This window comes from Humulus lupulus, chromosome 6 (assembly GCF_963169125.1).
Source record: "Humulus lupulus chromosome 6, drHumLupu1.1, whole genome shotgun sequence".
In the NCBI taxonomy this organism is placed as follows: Eukaryota; Viridiplantae; Streptophyta; class Magnoliopsida; order Rosales; family Cannabaceae; genus Humulus; species Humulus lupulus.
The window spans coordinates 9434054-9453971 of NC_084798.1; the positions used below are offsets into that span (position 1 = coordinate 9434054).

General features: G+C 32.8%; 1 protein-coding gene across 2 annotated transcripts; it reads left to right on the plus strand.

Annotated features, from left to right (window-relative positions):
• Nucleotides 1–6959: 6959 nt before the first annotated feature.
• LOC133781618 (phosphomevalonate kinase, peroxisomal-like) lies at nt 6960–11148 on the plus strand. 2 transcript variants are annotated; one of them, XM_062220661.1, is made up of 7 exons: nt 6960–7130; nt 7354–7463; nt 7733–7842; nt 7957–8009; nt 8237–8599; nt 8790–8894; nt 10893–11148. In XM_062220661.1, exons 1-7 carry the CDS (start codon nt 6960–6962, stop codon nt 11022–11024), a joined length of 1044 nt encoding a protein of 347 aa, XP_062076645.1. In that variant the 3' UTR covers nt 11025–11148. The 2 variants fall into 2 exon arrangements, with proteins under 2 accessions (XP_062076645.1, XP_062076646.1); XM_062220662.1 differs by having other exon boundaries at nt 6986–7130; nt 8237–8581.
• Nucleotides 11149–19918: the final 8770 nt, after the last annotated feature.

Consider the following 19918-nt stretch of genomic DNA (forward strand, 5'->3'; position numbering starts at 1 on the left):
CACACCAGTACAATATTATTTTTCAGAGCTTCCTTTCTTAAATTATCAGTCTCTTCTAATGGAACATCTGGGACTACAAGCCCTGCAAACATCAAGAAGTGCAATAAGATATATAACAACATAAACAAAATAGTTGTCCTTTTCAAAGAGATAATGAAGAATTTAAATCAAAATATAAGACAGTAATTACTTAAAAAACTAAAATTCTCAATTTCCATATATGCACATTACTGCATATTCTTTGAAAGAACCTTCTTATAATTTCATAACTCCATTTATGATAGTGAAAAGCGAAAACCTATTGGGTTAGCAATATAAATTCACCCCTAAAAATCAAGAATATTTCAGAGCTTATAAACTTAGCTACATGACAATAAACTACAAGCAGCAAAGTGTGCCACCAAAATTAATTTACTAAATGATTTAATTAACCATGTAAATCTGAGCAAGGACGACCAAGAACTTAGAACTTTCTATATTTACTCTGCATATAACAAACTCTACTACCATTCCTCAACTCCATCAGTATCAATTCAAAAGCATTATATTTCTACACACTCAGAGCCTAGCTAAGCCAAGCAAAGGCAAATAGAATCACCGTATATATGTACAGGGTCCCATAAAAGAAGAAAATGAAAAATCCCAATGTAATCCTAAATCTTTAGTCAACATTTACATATGATAGTTTGATTCTACCACAGGAATCAAAAGCACTGAAAAATGCACTTTACCCAAACAAGTCCAAAACAGGACATACACATGCAAAACAGAGAGGGTGTCACAAAAGAATATATATATATATATATAAAAATGAACTGAACAATACTAATAATAAAAAACTAAATACTTATATATATATACCGTGTAACTAAATATTTATATATATATATGTATGTACCGTAGATGGAGATTCTCCGATGAAGCTTGGAGGAACCGTACGTCTACGGCGGCTTGGAAGAGCCACAGACGGCGCTTGGAGGATGGGCTTTTGTGCGATTGGGGTTCTCACGGTTTGGGGTTTGAGTTCTGAGAGAAGAGAGAGAGGAGTTTGGGGGTTTCGGTTTGGGTTTGGGTCTGAAAATAAAGGGAGAGAGAGTGAGGAGGTTGGGTCTGAGAGGAGGGAGAGAGGGGTTCGGTTGGGGTCTGAGAGGAGGGAGACAGGGGTTCGGTTGGGGTCTGAGAGGAGAAGGGTTTGGGGTTTGGGGTCTGAGAGGAGAAGGGAGCTGTTTGTGTTTGGGGAGTCGGTTTGCTTAATCTGAACATAAAGGGAGAGAGAGAGAGAGAAAAGTCAATAAAGGAGGGAAATCAATTGCTTTTCGCGCGAACAGGGGCCGCGTGTATGAAATAACCTCTAGCGACGATTTTTTTCATGTCGTCGCTAGAGGTGTCGTCGCTAGATACTGTTATTCTTGTAGTGTATATTTTAATAATAATGATATTTTATAACATTTTAATTTGAATTTATATTAGTATAATTATTATATATTTAGTCTTATATTTAATATTATTATACTGATATTTTATAATATTTGAATTTTAATGTAATTAATAAATATCTATTTTTAGTTAGTTTTAAAGGTATATTCTATTAAATATTTAGAATATTTTATTAAAGTTAACAAAACAAACCGTTAAAACAAAAAATTTATGTTATCTACACACTTTTTATATAGAAGAGATTAAAATTTTGTAAGTTTTGTAGAGATATAACTTTTTTTATTAATTTTTTTTAGTTGAGTTGTGAGAAAAATTATTTGATGCATGAAATTATTGTGTTTTTTTTGTCAATGATAATTTAAGAATATTGTGAGTTGTAAAAAAAATATTATAATTCTTGATAAACTTTATAATTAGAGTGGCCCATAGACAAAATTACTAAATTAAACAATATTTTAGAATATCTCATAAATATTTAATATTTAAATAAATTAAGAATTTAATTATTTATTTGTTTAAAATATCTTTAAATTTAATAATTTATATTGAAAAACTAAATGTATACACATAAACTTATTTTACACCTTTAAACTTAATATTATTTGAACAACATGCATATTGATCATTTGATCACTTGGCTCTTTTGTCTCTCTCGTCTCTTTTCTTAGATTGGAATTGAGGAAGGAAGCCATACAAAATTAGTGTGATCAGGAAAGAAATGACAGACAGGTCCCATCCTGACCCAAACCCTAAGGCCTTGAAAGAAATATGATCTGAATCCCACTCGGAGGTGTCCATGTGACAAACGACAATGGTTTCAACTCTCACTACAAAAAACTTGACTTTTAGTCACAAAAAAAGTTGTAACAAAAAGTTTAAAATGTTGTGACTAAAAGTTTTAGTCACTAAAAAATATTATCACCACGTTATCACTAAAAAGTCCGTGGCTAAAAGTTTTAGCCACACTAAAAATATCGTTGTGACTAAAAGTCACTTTTAGTGACAACAATTATTTGTAACTAATAGTCATCACAATTAGTGACAACTTTCTTTAAGTCACAACACATTTATTTTTAGTGATAATTTTAATTATCACTAATATTTCTTTAGTGACAACAAAAATGTATCACTGATACTTCTTTAGTGATAATTTTAATTATCACTAATATTTCTTTAGTGACAACAAAAAGGTATCACTGATACTTCTTTAGTGATAATTTGTTGTTGTCACTAATAGTCTTTTAATCACAAAAAAAAAAATTCATGAATATATTTAATTAAAATGGATAAAAAGATAAAAAGATGACCAATGAATGCAATTTTTTACACAACTAGAGAAAAAACCTGAATATAATAGCAAGTAGCCACATTCATTAGCATCAAGAAAGTTAAGAATATTGTTATACCACTAATATCTAAAGTATTACAGCCAAATCAAGTATGAGACCAGCTGAGAAAAGCTAGAAACAAGCTGAGAAAAGCTAACCAACAAGCTGAAAGTTCAATCACAGATAATGTATTTTATTGGGAACCAAAAAAAGATTAAAATCCACAAACATCAAAGCCCATTAATAAAAAGAAAAACAGAATCCATTGGATTACTCATCCTTCTCTTCCCTTGAGCTTCCTCTCATCTTTATCACCCTTCTTCTTTACCTGCAACATCTTAGTATTGTTATACTTAGAGACAAAATAGTTCATATTACATTTTGCCTAAAAATTATTTTGAACTTACCACCACTTTAGCACAAGTCCTCAATATCATTCTCAAAAAACTTTGGTGAGTGACTGTGCGATTGCGATGATGAACAATTCATTTGTCTCATAACTTTTTCAAACATCATTTGCATCGCCTCACACTTTGCCTGTAAGGCATCACACTTGGCTTCATAATATGCAGTTACTTCACTCAATCTTTCTTTCATTTCTGATTTCATCTCTTCTTTCATTCTCTCCATTTCTTCTTTCTTGGCTGCCTTTCGAGTTGAACCAAATCGTTCTAAACGGGCAAGTTTTTCTGATCCTAAAACTTGTGAGAAAATCTCATCTTCATTTATTGAGGTGGATCCGTCCTTTGAGAGTTTACTAGTAATCTCATCATCATATTTTTCCTGAAAGGGATTAAATAAAACATAATTTTATCAATCATGTGTTGTCATACAAGATAAATATAAAATAATTATAATATTCATACCATGATATTTTATGAAGTAGAATCAACCCAAGATCCATCCTTTTTCTTGTGGGTTATAACAAAAAACTCTCTAGCAGATAGTTCTTTACCTTTCAATTTTTCCTGTTATCACAATTATAACTTTACATGAATATATATATATATACTAATCAATTTTATGCCATTTCATATCCAGAATTTTAACTTTATATGAATATATATATATATAAATACATATAATTGGATGCTGCCAAGAAGAAAGGGAACGCCAAACCTGATGCTCGATATCTAATAATGTTCCTTCATTGGGGCTTTTCACCACTCCTACTACACATTAATATGTTTTCTTTCACTTCTATCTCTTACATCCCATTATTGGTCTATGCCTTATATCACACGCACACACACAATGCATACATCTTAATCATCATCATCACCCCTTTTGGATAAGTTCACCAATTTTTTTATTTATATATTTTTACACATATATATAATAAGAAATGAGAAGGCAAAGACAAGAAGGAAAAAATTGATGAAAGCTCAATTAGAAAAGAATAATAGAAAATGCGTAGAAAGAAAGAGGTTGATATGCTAGCTCACTAAAATCAATTGACACTAACAGATTGCTAACAATTAATTCTCACCAAGACCAACTGACACTAACAAATTAATTCTATAACTAAAAATCCTGACTGTCAACTAACTTATGTACTAAAAGCCCCCTCAAGCTATGCTTGGAGTATTATAAGTGTAGCTTGTGATGCAAAAACTTGAATAGGAAGTATACATGCTGAACATGAATACCTATTTCAAGTAACAAGAAGTGCAACAGAGGTAAGGCATGATACTTGAATTGAGTGTTGGACCTATAGCAACAAAGCATTAATTATTTTCTTAAACATGAACCATTTGAATCCATGTTTTGTCTTCTTTTTTTTATCTTCTTTTGCTTTATTCTGTGTATGATTATTACTTCAATTGTACTACAGACATTGTACTCTATTTGTGTTCCCTCGTGACAAAACTACAGACATTTTGTAGCAGGACCAAAAATAAGTACAAGAGGATTCCACAGCAAGATTTTGTTTTCACAGAATAATATTATATAGCAGTAATTGTATTGTTCGTGCAGAAGATTGGAACCATTATTTTATAATGTATACATATATTTATATACCCTTTTTATGCTACTGACCTTTTTATCTCACAAATTGTGAGATAAAATCAGGAAAATGGAGTAGATGAATTCAACCAAGGACAGTGATTTGAGTACACAAAAATACAAAACGAAATACCAGGAACTTCCCACCCGACACTTGGTGCCTAAATTTTATTTTTTTATTCATTTTAGACCATAAACATCAAACATTAAAATATGTATATTTAACAAAGAAAAGAAGAAAAAAGAATATCCTTTTGCTTACCATTCTGAAATGCTTGGGTTTGATCTTCAGAAGAATCAAAAGGGAGAGGCGTTTGAGTTGGGGAGGAGGCCAAAGGCAAAGATGAGTCTGTGTCTGTGGTGGTGGTGGTGGTGGTGGTGGTGTCTTGTGCAATGGAAGACACAAGATTTATAAATGCCATTTATATATGATTGTCCACGGCTCACGTACGGTTTGTCTTAAAGAGAATAGTAACAACAATTGCCATAGAGGATGTAAGGAGAGAACTGAGAAATAGTGAAAGTTTAGGTTCCTAAGTCAGGCAGAACTAGATGGAAGGTCTATCTTGCAGATCAAGGGGAACTAGATTTGTAAACTCTTGACAATTAAGAGTTGGAAAATCAAATTACGAACCCTAATTTGAACCCCTAAACAAAAATATATTGAAGGTGAGACAAAAAATTAGTTTATAAGAGAAAACAAACCTTTAGAAGCAGCTGAAATAGGCCAAGTGAAGATGATCTTAGAAGCAACTTCGGTCCTTGTTCGTAATCCTTGCGAAAGACACAGTAAGATCGAACATGGAGGTGAGAGAGAGTGAAGAAGAGAGAGAGAGAGAGAGCGAGAAGGAGAGGAGAAGATGCGTGTTCTGTGTGATTACTGTTTTAATTAATAATTTAGAAATACTTTTTTATTTTATTTTTGGATATTTTAGTCACAATTAAAGGTATAGTTGTGACTAAAAATCAATTATTGGTCACAGTCAAATTATGGTTATAACTAAATATAAATTAGTGACATATTTTAGTGATTAACATTTACTAGTTGTCACTAAATGTACTATTAGTCTCAATAGTTTATTGTGGCCTTCTAAAATTTATAAAATTAAAAAATTAAATATTGTCACAAAAAATTTGTTGTCACTAAAATATTTTTTGCTACAAATTATGACTAAAAAATATATTTAGTCACATATTATTTTTGTTGTCACTAAATGGTTGTGACTAAAAGATAAGTTTTTTGTAGTGTCTGTCTCCCATTTGGCCACTCAACGACACCTTGAAGAGCTTCCTATCCTTGGCCATGCTATGGCAGCCATACACAGCGTAAGGGAATTCCATAAGGTGACATGCCACCATCTTGGGTGTTGGTTTCTCTCTCAGGTCCTCCAAAACGGTGTAGTATTGGTACATGGTATTGGAATCGTTGTAGAACACTACAAGAATTTTTAGTATATATTACATTAAAGAATAGCATATATTTAGAAGTGTTATTATTGGTGGGGATTAAAAACACACGGAACATATTTTGGCGCCATATGAATAAACCTCAGGCGCCAAAATAAATTTTTTTTTTTAGTCTCATCTGCCAAATTCCCTAAATCTAAGTTACCCGAAAGATTTCTCTCAGCCTCCATCTCTCACTCTCGTCTCGTCTCTCCGCCCTCTCCGCCTCACGAAGTCTCACTCTCGTCTCGTCTCTCCACCCTCTCCGCCTCACGAAGTCTTCTCAACTCATCTCTGCCTCACGAAGTCAACTTTTCGGCCAGCCATCTACCTTGGTGGTGCCGAGCGATTCTGACTCTAACGATTCGCAGAAAAAGTTGAAAATTGGTGTCGTTTTGTCGGGAGGCCAGGCACCTGGAGGGTACAATGTCATTTCTGGAATTTTTGGTGAGAATTTTTTGTTATCATAATTCGTTTTCTTGCAGTTAATAGTGTCCATCCAGTATGGTTGAGTTCATTCATTCTATGCTTCCTGGTAGATTACTTGCAGGAGCGTGCTAAAGGCAGCGTATTGTACGGTTCCAGGGGAGGTCTAGCTGGAATCATGAAGGGCAAGTATGTGGAACTTACACCAGAATATATTTACCCGTACAGAAACCAGGTGAGAGTTTGGACTATGGTTTGGTTTTGTCTCCTCCATTTTCCTTTTCAATTTAGATTTCAAATCATAAAAGAAAAATAATGGCTCTCTTTCGGTGCAGGGTTGTTTCTGCTCCTGGCAAGGTTTTGATGACTGGGGGATATCTTATTTTGGAGAGACCGAATCCAAGGCTTGTTCTCAGTACAAGCGCTCATTTCTACACCATTGTTAAACCTCTTCTCGAAGAAATTAAGCCCGATAGTTGGGCCTGGGTGAGTCTAATATTTATTAGTTGTGGCAATGGATCCACAATCTACTTCTTAATTTTCTGCTATGAGTGATACTAAATAATCAAAGCCCTATGATGAATTTTACATCTATTGAGATTTTTGACTCACTGGTTGCCTGAGTTCTGCAAAGTTTTAGGACTAGCCTTGGTATCGGTTCGTACTGTGTATGGCTTCCCTTTGTTCAAGAGTGTTAAATTGTTTCCAGGCATGGACAGATGTCAAAGTGACATCTCCTCAGCTTAATAGAGAAAGCATGTATAAGTTGTCAATGAAAAATCTGACGCTTCAGAGTGTTTCAAGGCAAGTTTATACTGGGTAATGTTAAGTTTGTATTTTATTTGCTTAATCAGTTTTTTATTTTTTTTATTTTTTAAATCTAGACATGGCTATATATCTCATTGCCATCTCACTGGTTATACGATCACAGAGAAAACTGGCTCTGGTTCAAAGATGTCAACTTTGAATGATCATCCCCCACTCTGCTTTGTTACTAAGTGCCGCTAATAGAATTATCATTCAACTAGCATTAAATTTTTAATTAAATCATGAAGATCTCACTCACTATATCATGATTAAAAATTCAGGGAGTCGGGGAACCCTTTTGTGGAGCAAGCAGTGCAGTACTCTGTGGCAGCTGCATATGCTACAGCTGACAAGGACATGAAGGAAGTGTTACAAAAACTACTACTGCAAGGTAATTTTTACTTTCTCCCCCCCCCCCCCCCCCCCCCAATTGCTTACCTTTTTACCAACTGGAAGGTTATGAGAACACCAAGATTCTGCTATTTCATCTTGATTTTTCATGAAGGTCTTGATATCACCATTTTAGGTAGCAATGACTTTTATTCATATCAGAATCAGGTAATTACCTTTTCAGTGTTCTATATATTACATGGTTTTCTTCCTGTCAGTGCTTGGTATGGTTAATGAACACGTTTTCTTGATATTGTCAAATCCATAATTTACAAAATCATCGGATATAACCTTTGAGCACATTTCAACATGCTACTAAAATTTATTAGGGTGCTTTTTCTGTAAATTATTTTATGAATCTAATTGAAGATGTTAATGAGGCTTGTTGGTTGTAGATTGAAGCACGTGGACTCCCTTTGTTGCCTGAATCATTGGCTGCTCTTCCTCCTTTTGCATCAATTACTTTCAATTCTGGGGAATCCAGCGGAGAAAATAGCAAGCCAGAAGTTGCAAAAGCTGGATTGGGTTCATCTGCTGCTATGACATCTTCGGTTGTTGCTGCTTTGCTTCATTACCTGGGAGTTGTTGATCTTGCTCACGTGAAGGGCACTGCAGATCTGGATGTGGTGCATATTATAGCTCAAACTGCTCATTGCATTGCACAGGGGAAAGTTGGCAGTGGATTTGATGTTAGCTCTGTAGTTTATGGTAGCCATCGTTATGTCCGTTTTTCACCAGAAGTAATCTCTTCTGCTCAGGTCTTTATCTTGTCTCCTCTTTCCACAAACAAACCTGTTGCTGCTCGTTAATTTTATAAGGGAATATGTCATTGTTACAAAATTTTTGTTCTAACAAACATTTATATGAAAAGATACAGAATTTAAAATGAAATTTCATCCTTTTAGAATAACAAACATCACATGTAAATTTCTAGTTCTTATATTGCAGGTTGCCATAAAAGGTGCTCCCCTGGGAGAAGTGGTTATCGAAATTTTAAAAGGAAAATGGGACCATGAGAGGACAAAGCTATCCTTGCCACCATTAATGAATCTTGTAAGCATGCGTTTTATACTATCCACTTGTTGCTATTTGAGGTGTATTTAATCTATTAATATTAATTTTCAGTTTGCCCATGATGATGTACTACTTTTTTAACTCTCTAAATCAGTCTTATTAGTTGGAACCGTTACTCATGTTTATCTAATTGATTGCTGTAAATGGATTTTGGTTGCATTTTGGATCCTGTGATTTTGGTTTATAGCATTGATATTCACCTTTGAAAGCTTTTTGCTAAAAAGAGATGCAGCTCTTGTGAGTCTTGTCCCTTAAGTGATTGGTGCTTTTACAGTTACTTGGAGAACTGGGAACTGGAGGATCATCTACACCATCAATGGTAGGTGCTGTTAAAAAATGGCAGAAGTCTAACCCCGAAAAATCACAGGAAACATGGACAAAGTTGTCAGAGGATAATTCTGCACTTGAAACACAGTTAAATACATTATGTAAATTAGTAGAAGAACACTAGGATGAATATAAGAAACTAATTAACAGCTGCGGCTCACTTAAACCTGAAAAGGTATGAATCGAGCTGCTCTTTTTTCTTTTCTTTTCTTGTCTTTTTTTTTTTTTGAAACAGAACTGAAAATATTGATAGAAATCAATTTTATAGCTGAAATTCCCACTGGCTGAAACTTTTTTGGGGAAATTATATTTGAGCAAAAAAATTTACATTTTCATCTTGGTTGGTTCCATTAACCTGAAAAAAGAATTAAAAAACAGACAAACTTTGTCTTCAATGGTAACCAAGTATAGCTTTTATGAAATATATAGCGCTTCTTGTTTATTCACATTTGGAAACAAATCTGTCCTGAGAATGCTTGGACGCAATTTTTTGACAATTTAAAGGTTGTTAAAAAGTATACATATATGAGTCAGAATGTTTTAATTCTGAAGTTCAACACCTTGAGTTTTAAAAAGAAATATTGCTGCTGGTACCTCCACCAATTTTCTTTTGTTTAACTTATTGCAGTTATTTTCTAACCTAATGAGAAACAGTTTATCTCCACAATCATGATTTTTGGTTTATAAGGCTCGAAAAGAAAATTTGTAGATTTCTTTTTCATTTTTTGTATTTTTTTTTTCTTTTCAAATAGAGATGCTACTTTCAAGTATCGGTAACCATATGTTGTGGTGAAGAGTACTGAATTCTCAAATATTGATTGGTTTTTGTGGTGGGCGTCACTTAAAATTTTGCCGTGAAAATATAGTAACATTAACTCTAATGTAAATTACATACTTAAAATCTCTCTGATATATACAATTTCAGTGTATATGCATATATTTTGCATTTAGGTTTCATTAATAAAATGCAAATCACGTTTGTGAAGAGATAATATTGTGCCCACCGGGTATGTTAAAATGGTCATCTGAATGCAACATTCTCCATTTATTTTTTTTTAAAAAAAGAAAAAGAAAAGAAAATTAACAACATTGTGATTTAAGTAGTGTTATACAGTGCTACATTTGTATTTTGCCAGTTCATTTGGATGTGTGTTTTACTTTTGATTTTAGGGGTGACAGAAAGGTATACCCCTTTGTGCTGGTTTGTGCTTTATCTGCACTTCATTTAGTTATATTTTCATTAGAACCATTTTCATTGTTGTATCAAAGTTGTTTCCTGATAATTGAAGTACACCAGAGATATTCTTAAGAATGAAAAATGAGATGAAAGATTGTCACATTAATTGTTTCTACTGTTGAATAAGAGGTTACAAAAACTTTTGGGGCAGCATTCAGACTAAATTTATTTACTTGATGATTTTAGACATCCAAAACTGCTTTATGATGATTTATAAGTCTTGTTTGAATTTCATGAAGCAAACTATATAATGTTATTTTTAGGGAGATTTTTTTCATCGTCCTCTATTTAAATGTTAGAAAATTTTTTTGTTGATTATGTCAATATCATATTGGATGTTGCATGCTGTTTGTATGTCAGTTCATTCTTACTGAAACTTAGTCGTCCTTCAAAAAAATTTACACGTGTGATAGTGGATGGAGCAAGCCACTCAACAAAGTCAAGAGGTCATTGCCAAAGCTTTATTAGGCGCCAGAGTTGCTATGCTTGGGATCCGGTATCATATGCGTCTGATGGGCGAGGCTGCATGCATTCCGGTATATTGATCTGTCTTTGATTGGATTCTAGTCAGTTCAATTGTTACAGTTAGGGTTTCAGTATAACTTTTATATTTATTATTCCACTTTTAACTGTTTTAGTAAGAAATCACCAAACAAAAGTGTACAACTTTATTCATGTTAAACTTTCAAGTCAGCAAACAGCACATATACAAATGGATACACCATTACACACAAATGTCATATATGTCTTGGTCCATAGAACATATATGGATGGTGCTTGATTTTTTTTTCACAGAAGATGGTATTTAAGTACTTAATTGGATAATACTATAATGCTGTTGAAAAGTTTTTGGAACGTAGTGTGTTCATGATAACGGGGCTGAGGCAGAGGTATCAAAGTTTACTTACTTTTGCTGCTAAACCATCTAAGGGCTTCTCTTTTCTTCACTCCATCCCACTCTTGTTGAATTTGATTGTTGGTCTGTTTAATCAAAGAGGTGTTCTCTGCATTTTCTTTTCTACTTGGCTATTATTAGTATTCATTGAAAGGCTTATATGGGAATAAAATTGGTCTCAAGAGTCAAGACAATCCATGGTGGTAAAGCAACTGTATATGAACCTATCATTTTTAATATCTTTCCATTGAACCATTGATAATGAACTAATATCACTCTTCTTCATTGGCTGTAATAGCTTTTGGGGAATGTGGGTCCTTGTGTGTTTTCTTGACCCTGTTTTTATTTTTGTTACCTTTTGGGGAACTGAGGCATTTATAAAGGGATCTCATATTTTCATCTCAACTAGGTTTGGTTCATTTGGCTATTTTTTCACTTTCAAGGTATTCATTATTGTAGAGAAAATGCTCAAGATAGAACAAACTTTCATGGATTTATCATTTCCCTTATTTGTATTGATAATAAATCTCATTTTTTTCATCCTTTTAAATTGGAATACAAACTGTTTTTGGTTTTTTGTTCTTTCTATGTGTGTTGTCTCTGCTTTTCTTTTTATTGTTGGTTTTATTTCAAACTGTTGCATTATTGTTGGCCCTTGCTATTAGTTTTTATGCTGCTTTTGCTGCCTCTTGTCGTTGTATTTAAGATTTTTGTTGTTCTTTTTATTTTGCGAGCTCTAGTTTCCAAGGACTCTATAGTGGGTTTGGATAGTTTCTTGGTTGTAAGAGTTGTAATTTTTTTTAATGATGACTCCTAATTAAAGGTCGAATGATGTTGATAGTTTATTAATTGGTATGTAATTTTGCTTTCATTTTAGTGGCTTCATTGGATTTCAAATTGGAGGGAACTTTATTTGCAACAGTTTTCAAGAGGTATGTTTTCTTTTATTTTTGTTAAAATACTTTGCAAATGTTAGAGGAGTTTGAATATCTTAGATATTCATCCATAGTGAAGTAGGTTATGAGATTATTATTATTGTGTGCTGCGGTGATAACGGAAGGTTGAGAACTTGTGCGTATTAGTGAAGTAGGTTCTAAGAAATTTGTGTGCTGCGGCGAGATAAGGAAGAAAACTTGTGTGTTGTTTGAATATTTTGAATTGATAAAGATTGATGGTTGATTAATAAATATGGCTGGAATGTTTTCTAATTTTCTATTAGTTATTTGATGTATATCTAATAAACTTCAAAAGATTAGTATCCTTTTTGTATACACCTATAAAAGATTAGAGGATCAATATTATTACCCTATATTAACTATCCATTTAAACCTCTGTAAACATGAAAGATTTAATGTAATATGCTTCATAAGATGTAATGTAATAACCAATATTCACGAGCTCATGAGTAGGTGACAAGCCAAAAACATCAAACAGTGCAATGAAATCTTCTAAAGTACCTGTATACGTAGCTTATCAACTTCAATTATTAATAGAGATCCTAAATTCCCAGTGAGAATTTCCAAAGCATCCACATACTTTGCTTGTTGCTCCAATATAGAAATGTATACCATCATAGCTACACTAATTCAAGGTTTTAGCATATAATCAATTGACAACAGAACAAGAAAAATATATTTGGTGATATATTAATAAATAGAATATTAAAGCATGCATGTATGGGAGAAGATGATATATAAAATTGTTTTAGTACAATATCGTTGTATGAATATACACAGATCAAGCTAGCTAGCGAAGGCACCGCGTATGAATTCGAGCATGGAGTCAAAAGAGGTGGCACACATCCTTGTCTCCCCTTTTATGGGGTTAGACTCACACAAGTGGAGAGTTGACTCCATTGCTTTGGCTTGTGGTGAGCCTTGAGGGATTGAGAATAGGCTGAGAAAGTTGGGAAGTTGTTCTGACACTACAAAAAACCTCACTTTTGCCGGCGCAAATTTGCGCCGGCAAAAATGAGGTTTTACGCCAGCAAAGGTGTAGAGTCCAAGAACTTTACTTAGCTAATTATTTTCGTAGTATTATGGTATGTATAGTATTATCTTTGTAACTGTGGATTTTTGGTTCAGACCGGGAATTATTTGGACACTCATAGTAGTACTTATAGATTTTCTAAGTTTAACCTATAGTTTAAGAATATTAATTTTAACCTAAAGTTTGATTATATGACTGATATTAAGAATAATATTTATTATACTATAAGGTTTAGATAAGGACCAATAGGATTTTAAGCACATGTTATGAATGGGTGATTAAGGATTAAGTATTTTGAGGATTTAATTTAATAAGGGTAAAAGTTTGAATGCTATAAGGTCAGTCAGCAGCTTTGAATACGTTAAGGGCTTAGTCAAGGCTGTTTACTCCATTCAAACTTAGCTAAAAATGTGTAATTTCGTGTTTAATTAATCAGCGTGTGCCGATATATCACAGCACGTAGATACGGAAAACACGAGACGATGCACGACTGCCTCGGGCATACTGGCCCAGGCGATATATCGCCTACAGGGGGCGATATATCGCCTCCTTCAGTATATTTCAAAAGTTTTTGAATTCTTTTTCCTTTAAGCCATTCAACCTCTTGATAAGTCCAGCACCTTTTTGAACGAGTCTTCAGCCTCTGCTGAACGATTATTCAAATTATTTTCACCTTAAAAGCTATTATTTTTATTCAAGTAAAATTTAGATCCTTTCATTCCTAAACTCTATAAATAGGACCTAGTACCCAGCCATTATTCATCTTTTGCTCTAAGTTCAAAGGCTGCAAGTGCTAAGTGAGTGTGAGAGTGTAAACACCTGGGTTGGGGAATCATAAGCTTGATCATCATAAGCTTATCAAACACTTTGGGAAGTAAGGTTCTATAGTATTTCGATTCGAGGTTTAGATTGGTCTACAAGTCTTCAAGGTATTTCCACACTCTAGTTCATTGTCTTTATGTTATTTTCTTTCTCATAGTCTTCTACTCAGTCTTCTAACCTCATTCTTATTTTGGTTAGGAAATCTAAGAACTTGCTCATAAGTTTTTGGTAAGTATGTTTCTCAAAGGTTTAGTCATTCCATTCCTTCCATTCTTTTCATTACTTTTTCTTCAATCTACTCACCCTGTTATATATGGTTTTAGGAGTGTTCCAAAAGTCCCAACGCTGTCCTCTTATCCCGGTAACTTTGGTAAGGAAAATAGGATAGAATCTATATGTTATATGCTTATATTATCTTATGTTTTATGCTATGAAATATGTTATAAAATATGTTATGATATGTATGTTTGTAGGCTTGGGCATATGACCCATATGACTAACAAGACCCCAAATGGATTATGGGCATATGACCTACTTAGCTAGTAGGACCCCACCAATCTAATGGGCATATGACTTGTTTAGTCTATGGGACCCCAAGTAATAATGTCCATTATAGTATGTGTATGATAGAGTGTTATGTTATGTCTTTATGTTTCTTATGAAATTTATGTATGTGAAGTATGTGTTAGATTTTCCTTGCTGGGCATTAGGCTCATTCCTTTTTGTTTATATGTGCAGGAAAATAGCTTTTAGTGGCGGTAAGGTTCGTGGATGCTTGGAGATTGTGTATCGATGGTGAATGGATTCAAGGAGTCGAGAGTTCGATTTCAAGGATGTAGTCTTTTATTTATGGGTTTATGTGTAATTTTTCTCCACTTTCTATGTAACTCCTTTATTTTAAATTATGTTTTGTTTTTAAGACAATGGGATCCCATATCCTTCTTGATATTTTTGTAAGTAACTCTTATTTTTACAAGTTTTCTAATAAAATTATGGTATTTTCGCAATGTAAGCTTTATTATGGATTTGTATGTATAGTTTCGTTAATGGTCCAAAAGTCTAGAGTAGTTGGGTCATTACAAAAGGTACGCGACGTACCCCATCGCTAATTTTACTTTTGCCGACGCAAAATGTAATGCGCTAGCAATGGTATCTTTTGGCGACGAAAAAATGCGTTAGGAAAAATAAGGATGCACTGGCAAAAAAATTTGTCACGTTGTTGTGGAAAACACTTTTAGCGACGCAAAAATGCGCCAGCAAAAGTTTACTATTTTAGTGGCACGTTTTTGTGCCGGGAAAGGTGTATATATGCAGTGAGGGTTAAGACTTTTGCCGACGTAATTTTGCACCGGTAAAAGTAATTTTTAAATAATTTTTTGATTATATTAATAATTTTATTTTCGATATATTAATATTAATTAATAAATTTCGATTTCAATATATTAATAATTATTTAATTTTTAGTAATATTATTTAATTAAAAATAAAATTAAAATTAAAATTTTATAAATTAATAAAAAAAAATTACAACTATTAATATTTATTGTCTCCACCAAACATGAAAATATAAAAGTAGTTTAGTAAAATAAATGTCTAATAAGTTAAACTTTAAATAAATAAATAAAAAGTTCTACAAATGTGTACTGTCCGCCTCATCATCCCCGCCCCCGTCAGCATCACCGTCCTCGTCCGAATCCTGTTCTGGTAAGTCAACAGTAAAACCAGGAGCCATTTCACCAACCTGCTTCAACAAAGCACTGAGCATGAGATCTTGACGCCGTTGACGACTCTCAAGTTTAGTATTATGCTTTTTTAGGTTATGATTTTCTAGCATAATGTCCTCAGTTCGCTACAAAATGCTGTCCACTTCAGGCGACAATTGCCCGGACATTTGAGAAGTTGACGAAGATGCTGCCCTCTTTGCGCCAATTGCCTTCAACCTAGGCAACCCCCCAAACCTTTTCTTATAACACGAGCGCCAATTAAATTAAAAAACCTACAAATTAAACACATATATAACCAGAATATTCCCAGATCATACAAAACATATATATACATTAACAAATATTTAACCACAAAAAAACATATACCAAAACTGATTTTTTTATTAATACAAAAAAATTATTAAATACATATTTACAAACATATCACATTTAATATAAAACAATTTAAAAATATAAACATACATTATTAATCTTAATTTTTTTTAAGTTCATACTTTAACTAATATATATATATCACAAAATACAATATAATAAATATTAACAAGCAAAAATAAACAAATACATATAAAGCATTCAAATAAAAAAATACATATTCAAATATGTTTTTTTTATTTTACAAAAAAAAATTAATAAATACAAAAAATATATATTATAAAAATATCTTAAAAATAGTTGTTATTAAGAGAAACAAATAAATATAAAGCATATAAATATACATACATATATATACATATATATAAACATATATATATAAAAATATATAAACATATATAAATATATATACATATATATAAACATATATATATAAACTGATATATACATATATATATATAAACATATATAAATATATACATAAACTAACTTTTTGAGTTGTTCCACTGAGAAATTGGAGCTGTAACACCTATTTATAGAGAGAGAATAACAAGAAAAAAATACAATTACAAAACGAAATATAGAGAAAAAAATCTAAAAATGTTAAAAAATTTCTCATTTGATTTACTAATCTTGAGAGAGAAGCTTCACTATATGAGCTGAGCCACGGTGGGATTATGGCTCACGTGGTGGTCGGTTCCATTAACACAGAGGAGAGAGAGAAGCTTTTTTCTGAAAAAAAAAACTGAAATGGGGAAGAAGGGCTCACAGCAGGTCTAATATCGCTATGACTTTTGCTGGCGCGTTTCGTTGCGCCGACAAAAGTCTAAATGCGCCGGCAAAAGTATTTAATAAACCCTAGCACAAAACGGTATCGTTTTACTTAGTCTGACTCTTGCCGGCGCAATTTTAGACTTTTGCCGGTGCAACGAAACGCGTCGGCAAAGGTCTACCCACCTACTTTTTCGAAAACGTGCACAAATTAAAAATACACGTTTGACTTTTGTCGGCGTGGTAGGTGAAATGCGCCGGAAAAATTCTATGGTATTTTTTAAAAAAAACTGATGGTACTTTTGCCGGCGCAATTCGGGGTTGCGCCGGCAAAAGACCATCAGTTTTTTAAAAAAAAATCTTTGCCGGTGCAACCCCGAATTGCGCCGGTGAAAGTTGTTTTTGCCGATGCAATTCCAAATTGTGCTAACAAAAATCTTGTTTCTTGTAGTGTGAGGAGAATGGAATCGAGTTAGGATCTCCTAATGATATTTGTCTTATTCCTAGAAATGGAGGCGAAGGTTTCCTATTCTTTGGAAAATAGATGGACTTTGTTAACCCTACTTTTATGTCATTCAGGTTAAGAAAAACCGATTGTTTTAGTATTGAACGGTCAAGATGAGTGTGTGATGATGACGATGGACGGCCATGGTAGATGATGATGATGATCTGCTTTGCCATTAGGAAGTCTTATGTTGTTATTTATTATTATGCTTTCCACATTAATCGAGTGTTCTCCATTCGTCTCTTGACATTCGCTACTCCAAGAAAAGTACTGCAAAATTTAGTACAATGATAACACTACATATTACATAAAAAGACAATTTTTTCTGATCACAACAGGTGCCTTTACTCCTTTCCATTTTGTTTCTTAGTAAAGGCTTATTGAATAGTAAAATACACCAACATAAAATAACATTAACATATTCTTAACATTGGTGGTACCCATGGCAGTAACTATTGGATAAATACATTTTCACTGGTTCTGAACCTTTTTGTGTCTGTTCTTTGGGAAGAATATTATCATCTTGGTTGGCTTTTGCTAATTTTACAACACCATCTTCTTTCTAATTATCTGTATAGAATAAAAAAAAAATTCACTTGGTTCGGAAGCTTCTTGTGTTTGTTCTTCAGGACGAACATCACCACCTTGGTAAACTGTAGCCACACCTAAGTTTTTAGGCGTGATTTTTGCTAATTTTGCAACGCCATCTTATATTTCCAAAATATGTATACAAAAACATATGTTCACTTGGTTCAGAAGCTTCTTATGTTTGTGTTTGTTCGTTAGGACGAACATCAACACCCATATCCAATTTTTTGACAAAAGATTCGCCCACTGGATTTTTTCTTGCTTCAGTAGTACTCATAAAGTCCTGCATCCAAAGAAAAAAAAGGATATTAGATGAGAGTTATTTTTAGGTAGTTATATAAATAAAATTTAAATGGATTTAAATTAGAAGATAATATTGTATAGAAATTTACATCCAAAACCGATTTATACAAACAAAAAAAATTTACTTTTTTTTTACGGTTCTTGTCAAAACATTTTTTTTTTTACTTTAAATTTTTACATTTTAGCGGTGTTAGTATATGTGAGGTATATGTACAGTATATGTAAGGTATATATTTTAAATTATCTTCTACGATAAAATTAACTACTTCAAAATTAAATAAAAATTATTTAGAGAAATAAATAAAGATAAGAAGTAGCAGGAATTAAGCTAGGGAGAAAATGAATGAATGAATGTACATACCAGCTGAAGTAGTCCAATGAGAGCTAAGATAGCAGCCTGAGATGTCATAATGTTTGTTTTGTGTACCCAAAATCTTATTTGTTTTTGTTGTGTTGTGTTGTGTGGAGAGATATATGAAATATGTCACACTATTTAAAGGAACACAAAGTAATAGGCCTATATATATATATAATACTATATATTATTTATTTATTTTTAAAATAATTATTGCAACATTATTATTAGCTACCCATTATTGTAATTTTAATTATATATATTGATGTATTTTTTGTTGGAACATAATATTATATATAAAATAGAGGCAACAATAATTGTTGGGTTGATTAATCTTAATAATATGGTTATTTTCCATAAATATATAGTAGGTATATGTAAAGATTGGACTTTGGGTACGTTAGCATAATTGATTTAGTTGTTTATTTTTTCTTTATGTACCAAATTATTATTATTTTTTGCGTTGGTTGATCAAAGTTTGTTTAGGTTAATTTGGCACTAGACATATAATATGATAAAGTCAAATTAAAGATGACATATGAGAAAGCCAATACAAAATTGACACAAAATATAGAAAAGAAGGAACATAGATACAAGCCCTGGTCTAATAGAGCAACTAAGTTCTCGAAGGATCTCGACGCAGTGCGATCCTATTATAGTGCCAGAAAAGGCATCAAACCACCCAAAGGTGACAGGCTGCATGTTGTCTAAGTCAAGAAGAAACTACTGCAAAGGAAGACACACCTCCATCACCGATCTCTGTCTCACCCACCAACTGAGAGAGCAACAACCCACATGACCATCTCTCTCAGCCACGAGACAACCAGAAACATGCCGAAGCCTGTGACCGCCTCCTTGCTAAGAGAATTGAAGAAAACTTAAAAAGGACCTTGGTGGCAAGAGAGTTTAAAAACCCCAATTAAGACTCGAATTGTCATTTCTAGTTAAGTTTTAAAAATGCATTATTTTTCTATTGACGGAAAACAAAACCATTGTTTATTGTCCCCATGTAGACATGTGGGGAGTTAAATAATATAGCATAATTGGCCACACATTTAAATTACACATCATGGTTGAGATTACTTATAAATATCCATGGTTGAGATTACTTACGT

What these genes read in the sequence shown, in the direction of transcription:
- LOC133781618 (XM_062220661.1), top strand. Translation starts at nt 6,960, where the DNA reads ATGGCTCTCTTTCGGTGCAGGGTTGTTTCTGCTCCTGGCAAGGTTTTG. An exon ending in TCAAGGCAAGTTTATACTGG is followed by an intron (nt 7,464 to 7,732) that starts GTAATGTTAAGT and finishes TTAAAAATTCAG; the next exon opens with GGAGTCGGGGAACCCTTTTG. An exon ending in TGCCACCATTAATGAATCTT is followed by an intron (nt 8,895 to 10,892) that starts GTAAGCATGCGT and finishes CACGTGTGATAG; the next exon opens with TGGATGGAGCAAGCCACTCA.